Genomic DNA, 18,812 nt, shown 5'->3' with positions numbered 1-18,812 from the left:
AGTTTAGCTAACCTTGCTAACCAACGGTCTTTCTGAAGGAAATAGTTCTTCTGTCACAAATACTCCTTTTGTCACAAATTTTGCATTTTGCCGAGATTTCGTTATTTTTAGAAAAGTGAAGCCACACTTTGGACCGCCGACGTAAGCTACTCATGTTCGACTCGCGCGGTTATGCCAACACTTTCTTCGTTGGTGTTGTTCAGCGGTTTCTTCTTCTGCTCGGCGGACTGTGAATATCGAAACTAGGAATCGAAATTTTAACTTTTGAACGATTCCGGGAAAAACGAAAAGTTAGTCCCGGTTCCAATCGATACTCGATTCTCGATACCCAACCCTAGTCACTACTTTGTAGCCTACTTTTAAAGCAAAGTAGGCTAAAGATTCAGATAATCGATTTAGGATCGAATCGCAGCCCTCTGAATCGTAATCGAATCAAATCGAATCGTGAGGTGCTTAGAGATTCCCACCCCTTGTTATTTCATATGTTTTATGTGCAACAGCAGCATGCTCTACATGCGTACAGCATCATGTCTATGAATGTATTGGCAGCCCAAGACCAAATACATTAGCTCCATATATCTATTATCTTGTCAATCTCTCTGAGAGTTGTCATAACAGAAATATACTGTATAAATTGTCCTCATATTGGACACCTCTAATCTGTGTGATTCAAGTGTCATCATGTTTGATGTAGCAGGGCATTCCAAATGAACAGATATAATCAAGTGAAGTGAACTTCTCCAGAGTCCAGACAACCCCTGCTGAGTTTGTAGGGAGCTGTGAAACTGCGTGGGGACCCTGTGAATTGTAACACGACTTTAAACTTTGATGCTCAACAGCATTTGTGCTATAACACACTGTGTGGACAGGAACACAGTGGAAACCACCGATAAGCACCCTAGCAACCACCCAGAACACCCTAGCGACCGCTTATCAACATGCGAAAAACTATTTCTGTCACTCTTATTCCTCAGTACATATTTAAAATTGTTCTATTCTAATTAGCATATTTAATTATCATCTCACAGATCTTTGCGGATTCATTATGCCACCAAATCTACCCGAGGACTATGCCTTTAAGATCTCTGGATTACCGACTGAAAGATGAGAATGTCAGTTGTGGGTGGTGGGATCTCTAGAGGAGGGCTTCTCTCATCTTGGCCGAATGCTCCTTGGATATTCTGTTGCTAATCCATTCGTTCAGTCACAGCAAATCAAGGCAGTGATTCCTGTCTGAAGTTTGATTGGGGGAAATGGGAAAAGTAATGCAATATTTCCTGCCTAGCAAGGATTTTTAGCATATCCACTTAAAAAAAAAATGGTGGTAACAAGTTGATATTTTAAGCAATTTTTTAAGGCTTGATTTCTTTAATGCAATCTACCCGAATCAATCATGTAAAATCTCCTAAATTATTTAGTCTATGACACAATGAGTTTTATATTTTTAGTGAAATATGCTTTTATATTTGAAAATTCAAATGTATGTGATTTTGAGTGAACGGAAATGACCTGTTTGTATTGGACTTTGAGTCGTGTTGTTCAATTTAAAGACTGTATGCTGCACAGGAACATGTTACTGTACTGGCATTAGCACAGCTATTTCTCATTGAACTCCACCTGTATACAATAAATCTGCCACGGGTGATTTATGTACGCTATATTGTCCAGCAGCAGCACGTCATGCGCACAGCAGCGTGTTGTGTGTGTGTGTGTATGTATTGGCAGTAGCAAGTCCTGTACTTGCTCTATAACAGCAGCAGCGTAGACAAAACATATTAACCGTCATATCCATTACAATGCAAAACACTCTGAGAGATGTCATGACAGAAATACAAATATAATTGTTTCCCGCAGAATCAATGTGGTTCAAATAAGATGCAGGAATATACAGACGAAAATATCAGAGAGAGGACTGTCTGCAGACCCTGATAATTTTAAAGAATCAGAGGTTAAATGTCATGTGGTGCGACTCTATTGGTAAAGAAAGAAAGCTATGTATGTATGGATTTTTGGATGTTAAATATTACATCCACTATGTAAATAAGTTTGTAACTTTCTTGTGTTATCCTCAACAGTTCTTATAAATGTACAATGCCACTGTGATGGCATCTTGTATGCATTTTTTTTAACTGTCTAATAAATCAAATCAAATCCATAATATTTAGGGAAATTACATCTCTTGAACTATTTTAGAAATTCCTTTTGAAACTATTTGTAGAATGTCCTTTTTTGAAATTTTAAGCACAAGTTGTTATAGCAATATCCTCCACCTCTCTATTTTGGATGGATAAATACTTCCAAAATGCATCAAGTGAAATGCAAAACGAATGTGACGCTGTGACTTATTTGTATTCATGAGCCCTGAGGATCTGAGAGCTGATTTTGAAGGAATGTAACCTAGATTCAGTGACTTTGCAGTAAAAGATGCAAGCAACAAGCACTGTGAGGATAAAAGCATGTTGAAATATGACTCGGTGAACTCCGTGGTAGAGCGACCAGACTCTGATATTGTTTCATTAAAGTAATTGTTAGTTGTTTCAAGGGGACATAATACTCTTTTGTCTTTATCCTTGTGATTTGACAAGTTTCATTAAGCGGGTGGATTAGAGTTCACAGTGTTATTCCTGTCTTGCCTTTTGCTGTCTCAAGTCATTCTCCGTCTTTCATACTCAAGATCATGTGCTTGCTCAAGCAGGTAATGGAGCTTCAGCTGACAAATGCTTTTACTCTGCAAACATGCACTGAAGTTTTTTGTGGTTCAGAGTTCAGGACAATCTAATATTGAATTCCAGGCCCAAAGAACATCTTGAACGAATGAACAAATCTTTTTCCGAGTCAATTCGTTCGTTGAATGAACCAAATGACTCGGTTATTTATAACTTTGTTATTTATTAAATAAGTGATCGTTTCGCTTCTATGGAAGCTTGTTTCAACCATTGAATGAAAAATATAAAAGGTAATTGCGACTTTTTTTCTCACAATTGTGAGTTTACTTCTCGCCATTCTGACATTATTTCTCAGAATTGCGAGATGGAAAGTCAGAATTGTGAGATATAAAGTCAGAATTGCGCGAAATAAAGTCGCAAGTGCGAGATATAAAGTCAGAATTGCGTGATATAAAGTCAGAATTGCGAGATATGAAGTCAGAATTGGAAGATATAAAGTCAGAATTGCGAGTTATAAAGTCAGAATTGCTAGATATAAAGTCAGAATTGTGAGATTTAAACTATTCTGAGGGGGAAAAAAGTTAGTCTTTTTTCCCCTTAGAATTGGCCTAATAAGTCGCAATTGCGAGTTTATATCTCACAATTCTGAGAAAAGATGTCAGAATTTCGACATATAAACTCGCAATTATGTGTTATAAAGTCAGAATTGTGAGATGTAAACTCGCAATTGTGAGAAAAAAAATCACACTTCTGTCTTTTTCTCAGAATTGCGACTTTATATCTCGCAATTCTGACTTTATAACACACAATTCTGACTTTATAACTCGCAATTGCGACTTTATATCACGCAATTCTGAGAAATAAAGTCAGAATTGTGAGATATAAACTCGCAATTGTGAAAAAAAAAGTCAGAATTGTGAGATAAAAAGTCACAATTATTTATTATATTTTTTTATTCAGTGGCGGAAACAAGCTTCCATAGATAAGACCCTTTTTCATCGTCTGGAATCATTTAAAGCCCTTTGAACAGTTTGCAGTTTGCACTGAAACTGTCTTTTGGACCTTGAACCGTTTGGTTCCCATTGAAGTGCATTATATGGAGAAAAATCCCGGAAAATGTTTTCATCAAAAACCTTAATTTCTTTTCGACTGAAGAAAGATAGACACAGACATCTTGGATGACATGGGGGTGAGTAAATTATCAGCACAAGTTTTTTGAAAAGTGAACTACTCCTTTAAAGAACACAGTTGGTAGACCTTTTGTGAACATGATCAAAACAGCTTTTTATGAAGTTTTTCTATAAGCAAATTGAGGTGGCACAAAATATTTTTATGAGATAAATATATTATAATATGCTTTGCCTTAATTGGGAATATAGTTCTGAAGAAATAAGGAAAAAAAAAAAAAAAAAAAAACGATCCTATAGATGTGCCCCATTTTGCTATTTTCCATCCCAGTCTCATATAAAAATGTACCCTGACTACATTGGTCCAAAGTGCAAAACGGAGAGGGGTTACAATAATGGCCATTGAATTGTATGACTGTTTTTTTTTTTTTTGCCTATTCTTTTGCGTCCAGGTCACGTGACAACCCAACCCAACCTATTTTCAAATTCCAACATGTGTTAAGTATTCAGTGTGCAGCTGTAAAGGATCTGTTTGTACTGGACACTTGGCAGAAATGTTCTTCTCATGTTGGATTTCTAGCCAGTGATTCTCTGCCACATGAGAGGTGTGTCTTTGTGCCATGTTTTCAGCGTGTCATCAGGAGCTCAGGTGGCTTTAGCTCTTAGCATCTCCAGCTGCTCACCCTCACAACAATGCGACCGTAGATGCAAATGTGTTTCTTTTACTCATCCTCAGTCTTTTCAAGTAAGCTACAAAACACCTTACAGATTGAGATGACACTTCACTTTTTCAGGAATGAGTTTGTCTCCCATTAGATCTCACTGTTTACATCATCTAATTTACACTTATAAATGAATGAACATTGTACCTTAATTCTTCAATCTTGTGCTGTAGCTGTAAAGGAAATGTCATTTTTTTGGGGGGGTGGGGGAGTTAGAACTTATTGCTTATGTGTTAGTGTAGTATATTATAGTATACCATGTGTGTGTGTGTGTGTGTACTGGTGGACACTCCAGTGTTTAGAGGAGGAAACTGCTGACTCATCATCATCATAATTTCTTAACCTGTGACTAATGGCTGTTGGTTTTTCTCTCCTGTATGGCGAGAGGAGAGTCAGACTGTACTACGCAAAAGAGCCGTTTATGCACCGTCTGTCCGACTGGAAGAGCTCGTCTTTGTCAGCAACTGTGCAGAAACCTATTGGTTATTTATTTGTGCTGACAGTAGTAAATTAGTCATTTATGGGGGATGTGACATTATTTTCTATCAACAAGGTTTTTCTCATCAAAAGCAAGCTTAAACTCATACTGATAGCTTGCGTGACCCGATTTAGAAACCAGTAGTTTTATACTGTAAAGCTGGCTAGTTGTTCTTACTTGAGGACTGATATCTGGTATTTTAAAGACTGTAAAACTATTTAAATTAAAAAAAATAATAACTTAACTTAGTCAATTTAAATATTATTTATATGTAATATAATGTTATATATTTCTAAGCCTTCAGGTCATTTTCAGTGCAAATTGCCATTTGATTGACACTACAAACTACAGGATATGACAGCATTATAACTAACTTTAAGCCACACTCTTAGAAGAAATAGTTCTATTTAGAACCAGAAATGGTTCCATCCCCCGCTTCATATATGGAACTCCAAAATGGTTCTATATAGAACTATTTTTTTTTTGGTAAAAGGTTCTATTGGCCAAGTATGGAACCCCCAGGGTTCTATATAGAACCCAGAGGAACCCTTTTTTTAAGAGTGTATAGAACCTTTTAGGGGTTCCAAATACGTAGCACTGATAGAACCTTTTAAGGTTCTAAATAGAACCTTTTCTTCTAAGAGTGCATGTATATTTCAACAATGTAGAATGAAAAAACAACATAAATTATAGTTTGTTTGAAAGCTTTTCATTTTAGTCGATTCGATTTGCAAGAGTCAAATTGTCTGCATGACTTGAGGATGATGTAGTTTCTAAAAGTGATTTTATATGGATTAAGTGACTGATGTGACATGGCTTAGTCTATGTGTGAGTTGGAGATGGTTTTGTTACTATGGGAATCATCAGTTTAGGGCACAACATTATCTGTAATATCAACAAACAAAGCAATGAGCGTTGACCCTGTTTGTGTGTTCCTGTTAATGCGCTTCAGGGCAATATTCATAAAGGTTGTTAAACTGAATGAAAATGGTTCTTCAAGCTGTCCCAGTGTTTGTTCAAAGGTTTAGAAATGTTTGTTCAAATTGCCCCATAGTTAGTACCAGCTTTTTGCACAAGGTTTAACTGCTCAGGGCACTCTGTAAAGATGAAGATCAACATCAATGTCAGAATTAAACAGAAAAATTTGAGGAAATCCAATTACTGTCTTCTTCAGAAGTTGTGTCTTAAAAAAATCACTAAGTAAATACATTATAATTAATGTATTAAAATGCCGTCGACATAGCAGTGAGCGAGTAGTCGTCGTATGATCATTTAAACGGATTTTATGGCGAGGTCGGTGAGGATGGGAAAAATCTTACATTTCTGTTGTATATGGGCTGGGGCAATAATAATAAAAAAGAGAGCTCCTAACATATGGAAAAAAAGAACTATAAATGAACTAGTTCATTTTTTGAAGTATGAACTATGAACTGAACTAGTTCATTTTAATATGTGTGAATTGAACTTTGAACAGCATGTAGAAAGTGAACTTTCCCAACACTGGGAGTAATCAACGATGTCTTAATCTGTGCCCTGATTCGCCAAGATACCAAAGTCTGCAATCAGAAGTCAGAGATCAGATTGATAGGCTATATAATGCTGTTTATTAATATTTTAATTCTCAGTTAGTTTTCATTTTGAATCTAGACACTTCTATTTAGCTTTATTTCAGTTCTTGTTTTAGAAATTTTAGTACTTCTACTTATTTTTTTTAAACTTATTTTGCTCCATTTCAGCTAACAAATGTTTCCTGATTGACTAATTTCGTATGTTTTCCATATGAATGAGTAGTTGACATCATCATTGGCCACTATAATACATTCACAGTTACTATCTTATAAAATATTGCTCGTATCTTTAATGTTGCTTGTTCCCTGTCGTCTCTCCTCAGTGATGCTTTGACAGTTTGAAGGGCTTCGTGAGCCATGGCGGTGCGCTCTGACCTGTTGGGGTCGTCTCAGCCGGTGTTTGAGTCCTGGCCTGCAGCTGGTGGCGGTCCTTTAGAGGAGCTGGACGTCAGGAGTTCCCTGGGCTCACTGATGGAGGAGAACAGCACAGCAGAGAGATGTTATCGCTCTCACTCTCGCAGCAGTGTCCTGCAGGGCCTGCCCTTTGGAGGAGTCCCCACTGTCCTCGCCATCAACGTCGTTGTGTGGCTGGTACAACATTCCTGCTAACATATTTCGTTGTTTTGCTACAACTGCATGACATTTAGGGCCAGATATACTAACAGCTTACGTCAGCGCAAACCCTCTTTTGGCATTATAGGAGCATTGCGCAACATTTCATGTAAAAACTAGCCGTTCTTCTAACCCATACATGCTTAAACAATTGCCTGATGGGCTGAATGAGCCCTTCTCTGATCACTGCGATTGCCTCTATAATCCTGTACAGTAAAATTAATGAGACCGGGCGTGACGTCATGCGTGTTCACGCTCGCCTGGCTACGTCTGTTTATGTTTTGCCGCCATTCTCCGTATCAGCGAAGACAACTCTAGCGACACAACTTTAGTCAACTTTCCACAAAAGTAGAAGATTGATTCAAAGAGACTGGCTTGTAGTTCATTCCAAACCCCAACGCAAACTCCGCGTAAGACAAAAAAAAAAAACATGAAATCTTCCCATGTGAAAAAAAAATATTGGATTATTTTTATTAATGAGAATTTGGGAGGGGAATTTGTCGTAAAAATAATGTCACTATGTAAAAAGTCCTAATGTCTAAATTAGTTGAAACAAGACACATATTCTCAAAAGTTAACACACTTTAATTCATTTGAAAAAAAGCACATCTGCTAAGACTGCATTTATTTGATGTTCTGGTTTGGTGCTTAAGAAACAGTTCTTATTATTATCACAGTTAACTTGAAATTGCGTTGTGTTGAGAAAATTTGAGGATTCTTTGATAAATAGAAAGTTTTAAGTATAGCATTTAAATTGAAATAATTTTTTTTGTGACAATGAAAAAGTATTTACTGTCACTTTTGATCAATTCAATGCATCTTTGTATTTTTTTTAACTCACTGACCCCAAACTTTTAAACAGTAGTTTATGTACAGGACATTTGAGTTGATCGCTCAGGATTAAATTATAAACATAGGGAGTGTTTGCTGCTATTTTTGGTGATGCTAGTGAGGAAAAAATAACACTCTTCACCTTTTAAGTTTAGGATAAGTTAAGCAACATAGGAAGCTAAATAGAGACTAGTAGCTTCCCAGTAGTCAGCGTTTCTGTTGTCTTTTTTTATTGACTGACTGTTCTTCCCGGAGTCATTATGAACACAAGTGTGCATGCAGGCCGCACAGCCTGTTAGTTTCCAAGACAACCACACACCTCGTTTCTATCTGGCCAAAGAAATGGCTAATTATTACTGCTGCTCAGGGGTCTAGTGAGTGCAAGGGTCGACTTACACAAATGCTTCTTAATCTGTTTATACCAATAGCTTTGGCACACATTTAAAGTGGCACAATGCCTTCTGGCCATATTCTGGAATGTATCATATCTTTTAAAATGCATGAGCATTAGATATTGTTCACTGTGCATGTAATTTACTAGCAGTTTTTATTTAGGTCACTCATATCTTGAACATGATATGAACAGTATGCTGATATCACTGAGCTTTGGTTTATTTTTATTGCAGTTCCTGCTTCTAATTTTCTCCTGTTTGAGGAAGGCAGCATGGGACTACGGCCGCCTGGCTCTTCTTATGGAAAATGACAGGTATCATCTCATAACTGTTGACTGTTTGCTGAATGCATTAAAGATGTAAATAATTGAACAACTGTGTGTGGTGGTTGAGTGAACTGAATGCTTAGCAGGTCAGTGTGAGATCCTGGCGCCACCTGCTGGTTACTTAGGACATTATATTATTTGACATGATATTATTATTATTTTTATAGATTTTATTTATAGGCACCTAACATGACACTCAAAGACACCATCATAGATCTGAATGAATGAAATATTCTTATTAAATACTTTTTTCTTGTTTTTACTTTTTAAGTGTTGTTTAAGTGTTCCCTTTAATTTTTTGAGCAGTATATTTTGAGTTTTACTACTTTTAAGTTTGAGAAGACTGGATGTAAACCAAGCTTTAATATTACACTGTAAAAATGAATATGCTTTATCTAATAAATAGAATTGTGGCAACAGAGTACAAGCAATATCATTAATTAAATTTAACAAATTAGAATTGAGTAATAATTAATCAAATTATTCCTTAAAAGTTAACCATTTAAAATGAGTAAAGTTTACACCAAAAAAAAAAAAAAAAAATCACAAAAATATCTCACTAACAGACAGGTGTCAAAGATTAATTAAGAACTCTTTATTTTATATTGCCAACATTGAAGACGCCTGATGTTAACAAGCAGAATCACTGAAGGAGAAAACCGTAATTTTAAAACCAACCTAAAACAAACACCGATCACCATAATGATGAAAAAAAAATTAGTTTTTTTTTGGTTGTTGTTGTAAGTTTTACTCATTTTAAATGGTCAGCTTTTAAGGAATTGATTTGATTAATTATTACTCAATTATAATTTGTTAAATGCAATTAATATTATTGCTTGTAATCTGTTGCCACAATTTTTTGATTAGATAAAGCATATTCATTTTTACAGTGTAGCTAAGCAATCTGATAGGATATAAGTTTGTTTGGAGGACAGGTAAAGGTGGGTGTCATTGGCATAGCAGTGGAATTGAATCCCACATTTTTATATATATATATTTCCAAGAGTTTGAAGATAAATGATAAATAAGAGAGGGCCCAAGACGGAGCCCTGTGGAACACCAGTTGTGAGATAAGAAGGATTTGATCGAAACTGCTTCAGCTGTACAAATTGAGTTTGACCCGTAAGATAAGACCGGAGGGGGAACCAAAGATCCCATTAGACTCTAGTCTGTCTAACAGAATCCTGTGCGAAATAGTATCAAATGCAACACTCAAGTCGGGCAGAATAAGTCCCGAGTCAGCAGCTGATAATAAGTCATTAGAGATCTTAACTAATGCAGTCTCAACACTATGATATAATATTCAATATAGACCATTTCACAAGATGTAAACAACACTGGTCCAGAAGCACTTCCTGTTTCAGTTTTTTAACACTACATAAAAGCTGGGATAAAATACAACCAACAGAACATTTAAAACTGAATCAAAAAGTTAAACAAACATCTTTAAGGGAACAGTTACAGTTACAAACTGAAACAGGAAGTGCTTCTGGACCAGTGTTGTTTACATCTTGTGAAATGGTCTATACAAAGTGTTTATATGGTCATTTACTCTTTTTCTTTTAGAATACCATTGAATTTTTGCTCATATTTGTGATAAACCTGTACAGCATGTTCGTTAAAACATTTCAGCTCACACACACACACAGTGTCCCTGTGGGAGCAGTGTGTGAAATATAAATCATAACTCTAAAGGTTTGGCAGTGTTGCTTTATTCTGCATCAGCATGTACGAATGTGCCGGTGATTTTCAGTGTGTATATTTGCAAAGCATTGCATCAGCCCACAGAGAAAGCGCCGGCTCTCACAGTAATAATATTTTTACATTTGTGCGCACTAGAATTTCACTTGATGGGCTGAAATGTTCACTATTTTCTGATCTTGAGGCTAATTATACTTGAGTAATTTCGGAACAGGCATTGAGGCTGGAAAATACTGTCACTGACTGACATGATATATAGATAATACAAGGTTTCATTATCACATGGGAAGATTTCAGAGTTCTTATACCTCAGTTATTCAGTCAAAACGTTCAGTTAATGCTTGGTTTATCTGTGGTTATCAAAGACTTATTTCTTTAAAACCATGTTGGTAACATTTTACAGTAAGGTTGCATTTGTGAACATTTGTTAAGCATTATTTAACATGAACTATAAAAAAGAAAAATAATTCTAATGCATGTATTAATCTTAGTTAATGTAATTTTAACATTTATTAATACATTATCTAAATCAAAAGTTGTATCTGTTAATATGATTTCATGGACCTGAACTAACAATTGTATTTTTTGTAAAACTTTATTTTACAGTGCATTTTTTTATTTTTATTACACATATTACATGTACTTACAGTTATGCATAATTACATGCAACTAACCCAAAACCAAACCCTAAACCTAATTAAAATCCCCATAGTAATTATATGTTGTTTATTGATATTGCCGATACTCAGGACATAAATTGTATTATTATTACACTGTAACCAAGACAACTTAAAAAAATTGTAACCATATTTTTATTAATTAATACATACTGTGGCAAATATTTAGTTAATATTAGTTTATGCAATAACTAACGTTAACTAATGGGACCTTATTTTAAAGCAAATATCAGAAAAACTGAAATTAAATTATCTTTTTTTTTTAAACGAGTATAAAACCGCAATAAGATTCAAGCATGCGTCTACTACTTCTTTCTTCTTTCTTTATTTTATCTTCTTTACTTTGTAATGAAAGTAGATTTTACCTGAAAAGTTCGACTGTATTCTCAGGATAAATGTCTATTTATTAATTATTAGAATTCAGTTACAGTACATTTTTGCTGGCCAATATAATGTTTTGCATTTGAAATACAGATATCTTGTATTGCTTTTGAATTTATATAGAACTCAAATTTTAAACAATATGTTATTATGCGTGTTAAACTAACTAACGATTGTGAAAATGTACTGTAGCTTTTTTGTTGCCAAGAGTTTAAGGTATGAGAGGCTTACATTTTTGTAATATTTATAAGAAACAAAATATACCCATCTTGAAAAAAAATTGAATAAAAAGTGTCATAACTGGCCCTGGTCTATATATAATTCAACATGGGAATAATTTCCACATTTCTAACAGTATGTGAGGTTTTCTTAAGAGTATTTTGTGAAAAATTATTACCCGTCCATTTTATTATTTGTCTTTGTTCTGTAGCTTGACATCATTATTCTATGGAGAACAAAGTGAGAAGGAGAAAACCCCATCAGAATCCAGTCCTTCAGACTCGGAGACCAAGGACACGGTGAGGAAAAAAGCCTCACACACATTTAAGAAATGCTTGATCAGGATCTTCGTTTGAATTTACTACATTTGGAGGTGCAGAATCCCTCTCACATCACAAGGCCTGCACTTCGTTATCAATGAAACGAGTAAAATTAATAGATCGAGTTTTTTTAAAGGTGTCATGACATGAGAAATCAGGCTCGATCTTTTGACATATATGCGGTCTTTGTGTACCAATCACACAATGTAATGGAGAGAATCTTTTGTTGAAAGATGAACCATTGAATCTGACAGCAGCTGCATCACAAACCATAAGTAAATGATTTCATTAACCTTTGTCTGTAAATGACGGTTTAATATGATTTTTTTTTTTTTCAAAAAACATACTCGTGTCCTACTGATATTGTTTCCTATGCTGTTATGTTAGCCAATCATAACAGTGGCCGTTTACTCACAAGCCTTAAAGGAGCCACCCCTAAAAAACTGATCATTTCAGACAAAGGGTATATATAAATGTGTTTTGTTTTTGTTTTGCTTTGTTGTTTTTATAATATAAAACAATTATTTAAGTGAACATTACGGAACATATTAAAATAATAATAAATATCCATGTCATGACCCTTTTAAAGTCACTGTCGTCTTCATGTTGATGCAAACTGCTGATACGTGAAGACATAAAGAGGCACACATGAAGTTCAATCTGTCGACGTGGATTACTGTTACGAAGCGTCGCCCCAGAGCTGATGTCATATAAAATAGCCTGTGCACTTAGACCCTATTTTCTTTTACGCACCCTATCTGTCCGTTTAAATTCTGACCTCACTCTGTCTCCTTTCGTTTTATGTGCAATGACAGTTCAAGACATCACAGCCACGTTAAAGATATATTGCATGGCCTTTTCCACTTGTTACGCTATCCATGTTCAGTTAAAGAGCAAATGATTCTGACAGATGCTAAGCTAGCCAGACGCGCTGTGTGTGTGTTTTTATATGCCAGACCTTTTTATGACACCGTTGTCTTCCCTCCCTCTCTTTATAGGGCTTCTGTTCCTGGCTCACATCTCTGTCCCACATGAAGTAAGTGTGCGAGAAAGTGGTGATGTCATCAACCAGCATCCTGTTTGCTCGTGTTATATCTCATTAAGAAGGGAAAACACAGGGTGAAGGTGGACCGGGCGCTTTACCAACGCCTGGACACGCTCAAAAGCCTTTCAGAAGCGTAAACCAGCTGCTAGTCTGTCTCCACGGTTGCCGAGATGTTATTTGGACGAGCCGGATGGCATGTTGGTGCCACATTTAGCTGGTTCCTTTAAAAGCTTCTTGATCTCTCCCCGGAGACCGAGAGGCCATGCTGAGAGTTTCCTCACTCCGTGTGAGGCGAGGCTGTGTGTTTTTGTGTGAATGAGGGCTCCTTGTAATCATAATAGCCCTCAACGCCTTTATGTATTTGTGTGGTCTTTTAAAAAGACTGCTACACACACTGAATATTGTTGACTGAAGCCAATCATTCGTTGGAAACACTGAAAACTAGTTAAACTAGTTTAGTTAAACTAGTTGACTAAAGCTCCAGCAAAACCAAGGGGTTATAATGTAGGTTGGGATATTAGAAAACTCACATGGGTCATTGACATGTAAGAGTGTCTACGATTAAAGGAGTAGTTCACTTTTAAAAAAACTTGTGCTGATAATTTACTCACCCCCATGTCATCCAAGATATCTGTGTCTATCTTTCTTCAGTCGAAAAGAAATTAAGGTTTTTGATGAAAACATTTTCCGGGATTTTTCTCCATATAATGCACTTCAATGGGAACCAAACGGTTCAAGGTCCAAAAGACAGTTTCAGTGCAAACTGCAAACTGTTCAAAGGGCTTTAAACGATTTCAGACGATGAATAAGGGTCTTATCAAGCGAAACGATCGCTCATTTAAAAAAACAAAAAACAAAGTTTAAGTTTTATAAGCTCAAATGGTCGCCTTGCTCTGTTCTGTGATGCGCGTTCGTGACTCTCCTGTTCGAACTCGAGTCAACTCGTTCATTTCGTTCGTTGAATGAACCAAATGACACGAAAAAAGATTTGTTAATTTTGATAAACGAGTTTTAGACAACAGACAATTATGCCAAAGCCTTTAAAAATGTTTTTTTTTCCCTTAATTTCTTGGCTTTCTTTTTTTTCTTTCTTAATTTCTAAAAAAAAAGAAGACTTTTTAAAATAATATTTAATTCAGAAGATAAAAAACTGAATCTACACTCTCAGAAAAAAAAAGGTACAAAAGCTGTCACTGGGGCTGTACCCTTTCAAAAGCTACACTTTTGTACCTAAAGGCTGCATATTGGTACCTTAATGGTACATATTAGCACCTAAAATTTACATATTAGTGCCTAAAATGTACATATTGGCACCTAAAATATACATATTAGCACCTAAAATGTACATATTAGCACCTACAATGTACATATTAGCACCTGAAATGTACATATTAGCACCTAAAATGTAAATATTGGCAAGCTAAAATGTACATACAGTATTAGCACCTAAAATGTACATATTAGCACCTGAAATGGACAAAAGTTTACCTTTTGAAAAGGTACAGCCCCAGTGACAGCTTTTGTACCTTTTTTTCTGAGAGTGTAGGTAGTGCATTTTTTTATGTATTTTTGTATAAATTAATGTATGGGATAAGAAATGTTGTCATGAATGATGTCGTTGCCATGTTTGCCTAATTAATTTTAAAAAATATATATTTTAATGAAGCTTTTCTGTCCCTATTCTTTTCCCACAGGGACGAGGAGATCCGCAGTAAATGTGGCATTGACGCAATCACGTACCTGTCTTTCCAGCGCCACATTATCGTTCTCTTGATGGTGGTGTGTTTGCTGTCGCTCACCATCATCTTGCCCGTCAACCTCTCCGGGAACCTCCTCGGTACCTCCACCAGATCCTCAAATGCTTGGTTACTATTTGCTCTAGCATTGCTCAGCCATAAAGGATTCATGACAACAGACACAACACGTTTGGTATCCAGGAAAAGGCAGTATACTTGAATAAAGCATTACTTAATTCATCAGTGTGCATGCACCCAAAAACAGACTCCAGTTTAGAACAATCTCATGAATTAGTTTTGACAGATTGTTAGTGTTAGAGTTTCTGTTTGACCTGAAATGACTGTTAAATGCATGATGCCATGCTCTGACATTGATCTAAAGGACTTTCAAAAAGGAAAATAAAATGTAAAGATGTGTAATCTTAAAATACGTAATGTTAAAATACGTTCTCAAAACCTTAATGACATACAGTACATAGGTTAGGTTCATTTCTAGAGTGTAAAAAAAAATTGATCTGTGGTGCTTTTAAAATGTTGATTTTGTTCGGGATAGAGTACCAGTGAAAAAAAATAAATGTATATATATACTGTATATATATATATACCAAAAACATGGATTCACTTTATTTTGATGGTCCCTTTAACACATTCTGTTGACTATAAGTAACGTTGCACCTACGTGTCTACAACCCCTCATTAGTGTGTTAGTAGAGTATTTAGCGTTAGAATAAGTTGACATGTAGTTGCAAAGTTACTTATAGTCAGTAGAAAGTCTGTTGGAGGACTGACACAATAAAGAGTTAGCAGATATTAAGCAGACAGTCTAGTAATACTCAAATGAGTTAGTTGACTAGTTGCAAAGTTACTTATAGTCAACAGAATGTTCAAAAGGGACCATCAAAATAAAGTGTTACCAAAAAAATACTTAAAAGATACATTAAATTTATCAAAAGTAGTAGTTTTTAAGACATTTTAACAGATTTCTATTAAAATAAATGCTGTTATTTTACACTTTCTATTCATCAAAGAATCCTTAAATCCAGTGTTCAAAATCCTCAAATTTCAGCTTTGCATCACAGGAATAAATTACATTTTAAAATATATTCAAATAGGAATCAGTTGTTTAAAATTGTAATATTTTTTCACAGTTTTTACTGTATAAAAAAATAAATAAAAGCAGACTTGGTGAGCACAAGAGACTTCATTAAAAATCTTAAACATTAAAAACACCAAAAAAATCAAACCTTTCAACAGTAGTGAACATTTGTTTTGTACTGATTTGGAGGAAACTGGGGGAAATGTAAAAAAAAAAAATACTTTGTGTATGGCAGGAAATCTGCTGCGGATGCAGATTCCTGGTGGGCCTGCCGATGAATGACTTTCGGAAAGGCCTGGGAAAACTCTTGAAGATGTAGAAAGGCTCCGTCTTAACCCTCTATTAGTGAACATGTGTAAAAGCATCATTCAGACCACCCTACAGTGTTTGAAGATGGTTGGGTGGCACGACAGAGGGTTAGAAGGGCCAAGTTAAATCTGGGAAAGGCCTTGACTGTCCACGCCACAAGAAGAACATTGTAAAAAGCCACCAGCTTTACCTCTTGTTGTTCTCAGACCTGCAATAATCTTTTCATGCGACCTCGGTGGCAGAAGTTTACTGTGGCCTTCTAAAAGCGTTAAATGTGGATGTGTGGTAGACCAGTTTGTGGTGCAGCTTCAGGGCCGGCTGGTTACAAGAAGTTGGGGGTTTTAATGCTGACAGTTATCTCTATGCAACAGTATTTGTGAAATAAAGCAACACATTCACCAATCTGTCCTAGCAACCAAACCCAATGCATAGAGATTTGGGTGTAGAGAGTTTCTTTATTCCACATTCACAGGCCTCAAATTACTTTTAGAGTTGTATTTTTGACACTGGTGTTTTAACATGACTTGTTTATTATGTTTTTCAGGAGATAGTCCACAAAATTTCGGCCGAACAACAGTGGTTAATGTCCCTGCGCAGTAAGTTTGTCTATTATGATGGATGTACATATAAATGCATTACCTTGTAGTGAATGTACAGATTTATGAAGATGTTGGCATGATCTTAGTAACTCTTTTCTTCTTGCTTTAGGAACACATTTCTGTGGTTGCACAGTATCTTTGCCCTGCTGTATTTTGTGATCACCGTCCTGTGCATGGCCCATCACTCCTCACAACAGAAATACAAAGAGGACGAGAAGGTCTGTGAACACAAGATTGTATTGTGTGCATACGTGTTATTGCATCTCATTTTTGTATTTCATTTAAATGCTTCTGCGTTTTCAGGGAATTACATAAAATCAAACGTCCTTATTTCCTCTTAAATTTAAAGAGAAATGTCATTAATTATAAATAATGAATAATTCAAATTGTATTGTATTTTTCTGGAAGTCTGTTTTTACATACATTTGCATTTTTGGCATTGTGACATTATTTTTATGACGCCTCAATACTTACTTCAGCAGTGCCTTCAGATGTTTAACTTTTGTTAGTTTGCATTTCCCATTACTCTCATTAATTTTCATTAAATTCTCTTTACGGTAATACATTAATGAAAATCGCCCTGTCTGGACCATAGACTGTAAAAAATAGGACTGGACACTATTTCACGGAGCCCTGCACATGACATGCGGACAAGTATATAAATTGTGGCACCGAATTAAGAATTCGTTCTCTCGTTTTAGTTAACCGTGGCTACAAATGAAAGAATTAGTTCCCATGATTTAGTAATTCATTCCCTTGTTTTAGTAAATTGTGTCTACTTTAACAATTTGTTCCCTTGTTTTCGTGAAACCAAAAGGAGGGAACAAATTATTTCACAGTGTGGCCATGATTTAGTAAATCGAGGGAATTGATTATTACCGTATATCGTGCATGTGATTTACTTTAGACAAGGGAAGGAATTAGTAAAGCATGCTGAGTAAGTCGTGGGCACGAGTGTACAATTCGTATATATGTTTATAAATATATTTATTTGTTCCTGCATGTTGCATGGGGCTCCGTACAATTTTTTTATTTTTTTTATCCCCCCAAAAATGTATAATAAATATACTACAACATAAATTCTTTATTAATTAAATTATAAATGCACATATATATTTGCATAACGATTATGTGAATTAAGTGAAAAATGTGCTGTTCACATGAAATTAAATAAAGGTTTTATAATCTTTCATTGACTTGTACGAATAGCGTTTACCATTATGATCATACCTGTGAAGTTGATTCATTAGAAGGCATAATTGATCATGTTCCTACCAAAAAAGCAACACTGTTCTTTTGCCGTCTTGCAACCACCAAGATTTGCTTCATGAAATACACTTCCAGCTCTCATTTTTGATTTATTATTGCAGGTGGCCAGAACTCTGATGATAACGTCAATTCCAAGAGAAATCTCTGATCCCGGCCTGATCACCAAACACCTGCAGTGAGTGAAGGGCACAAAGCGGTTATCCACAGAATTTCAACTATTACTTAATCTCCATACTTCAGCATATTGGAGATTAGATGTCAACACAAGTGATGGCATTCATTTTTCACTCAGTGTAAAAGCCAACGTCTGTTCTATCTCCCAACAGTGAAGCCTACCCCAGCTGCACCGTTACAGACATCCGGTTCTGCTTTGACGTACAAAAACTAATGAAGCTGGACTCTGAAAGGTCATTCGCATTCTCACATCTCCTGAATGTCTAAGAGCTGAGTCTCGCAAATATTTAACCATATTAAAGGCACATTCACACCAAGGACGATAACGATAATGGTAAAGATATATTTCTATAAATCTTTCTAAATATAAAAGAAAAGCAGTGTTCACACCATGATATTATTGCAATCACTGTCAGAACGAATCCTTCCAGCTGATGAATGATAAAAACTATGACAACCAAACAGACTTTAATGAGCTCAAGCATTTAAAGTGACAGACGACTTATGCTCGCAATTGCAGCGTGCTTAGAATAAACAATCATTTCATGCTTTGGTGTGGATGTT

General features: G+C 35.6%; 1 protein-coding gene across 1 annotated transcript in view; it reads left to right on the top strand.

The window, feature by feature from the left end:
- Window positions 1–18,812, top strand: part of tmem63c (transmembrane protein 63C) — a 44,330-nt gene that overhangs the window by 6,883 nt on the left and 18,635 nt on the right. The window contains exons 2-10 of the mRNA XM_039666922.2: window positions 6,885–7,152; window positions 8,631–8,710; window positions 11,912–11,999; window positions 13,019–13,056; window positions 14,760–14,902; window positions 16,751–16,802; window positions 16,915–17,023; window positions 18,176–18,249; window positions 18,401–18,481. Of these exons, the coding sequence (XP_039522856.2) occupies window positions 6,919–7,152; window positions 8,631–8,710; window positions 11,912–11,999; window positions 13,019–13,056; window positions 14,760–14,902; window positions 16,751–16,802; window positions 16,915–17,023; window positions 18,176–18,249; window positions 18,401–18,481 (899 nt within the window). The 5' untranslated portion in view covers window positions 6,885–6,918. The remainder of the gene's footprint in view (window positions 1–6,884; window positions 7,153–8,630; window positions 8,711–11,911; window positions 12,000–13,018; window positions 13,057–14,759; window positions 14,903–16,750; window positions 16,803–16,914; window positions 17,024–18,175; window positions 18,250–18,400; window positions 18,482–18,812) is intronic.

The sequence above is a fragment of the Pimephales promelas genome, chromosome 15 (genome assembly GCF_988280905.1).
Source record: "Pimephales promelas chromosome 15, fPimPro1.hap1.1, whole genome shotgun sequence".
NCBI lineage: Eukaryota > Metazoa > Chordata > Actinopteri > Cypriniformes > Leuciscidae > Pimephales > Pimephales promelas.
This window is presented reverse-complemented; position numbering and strand designations above follow the sequence as displayed.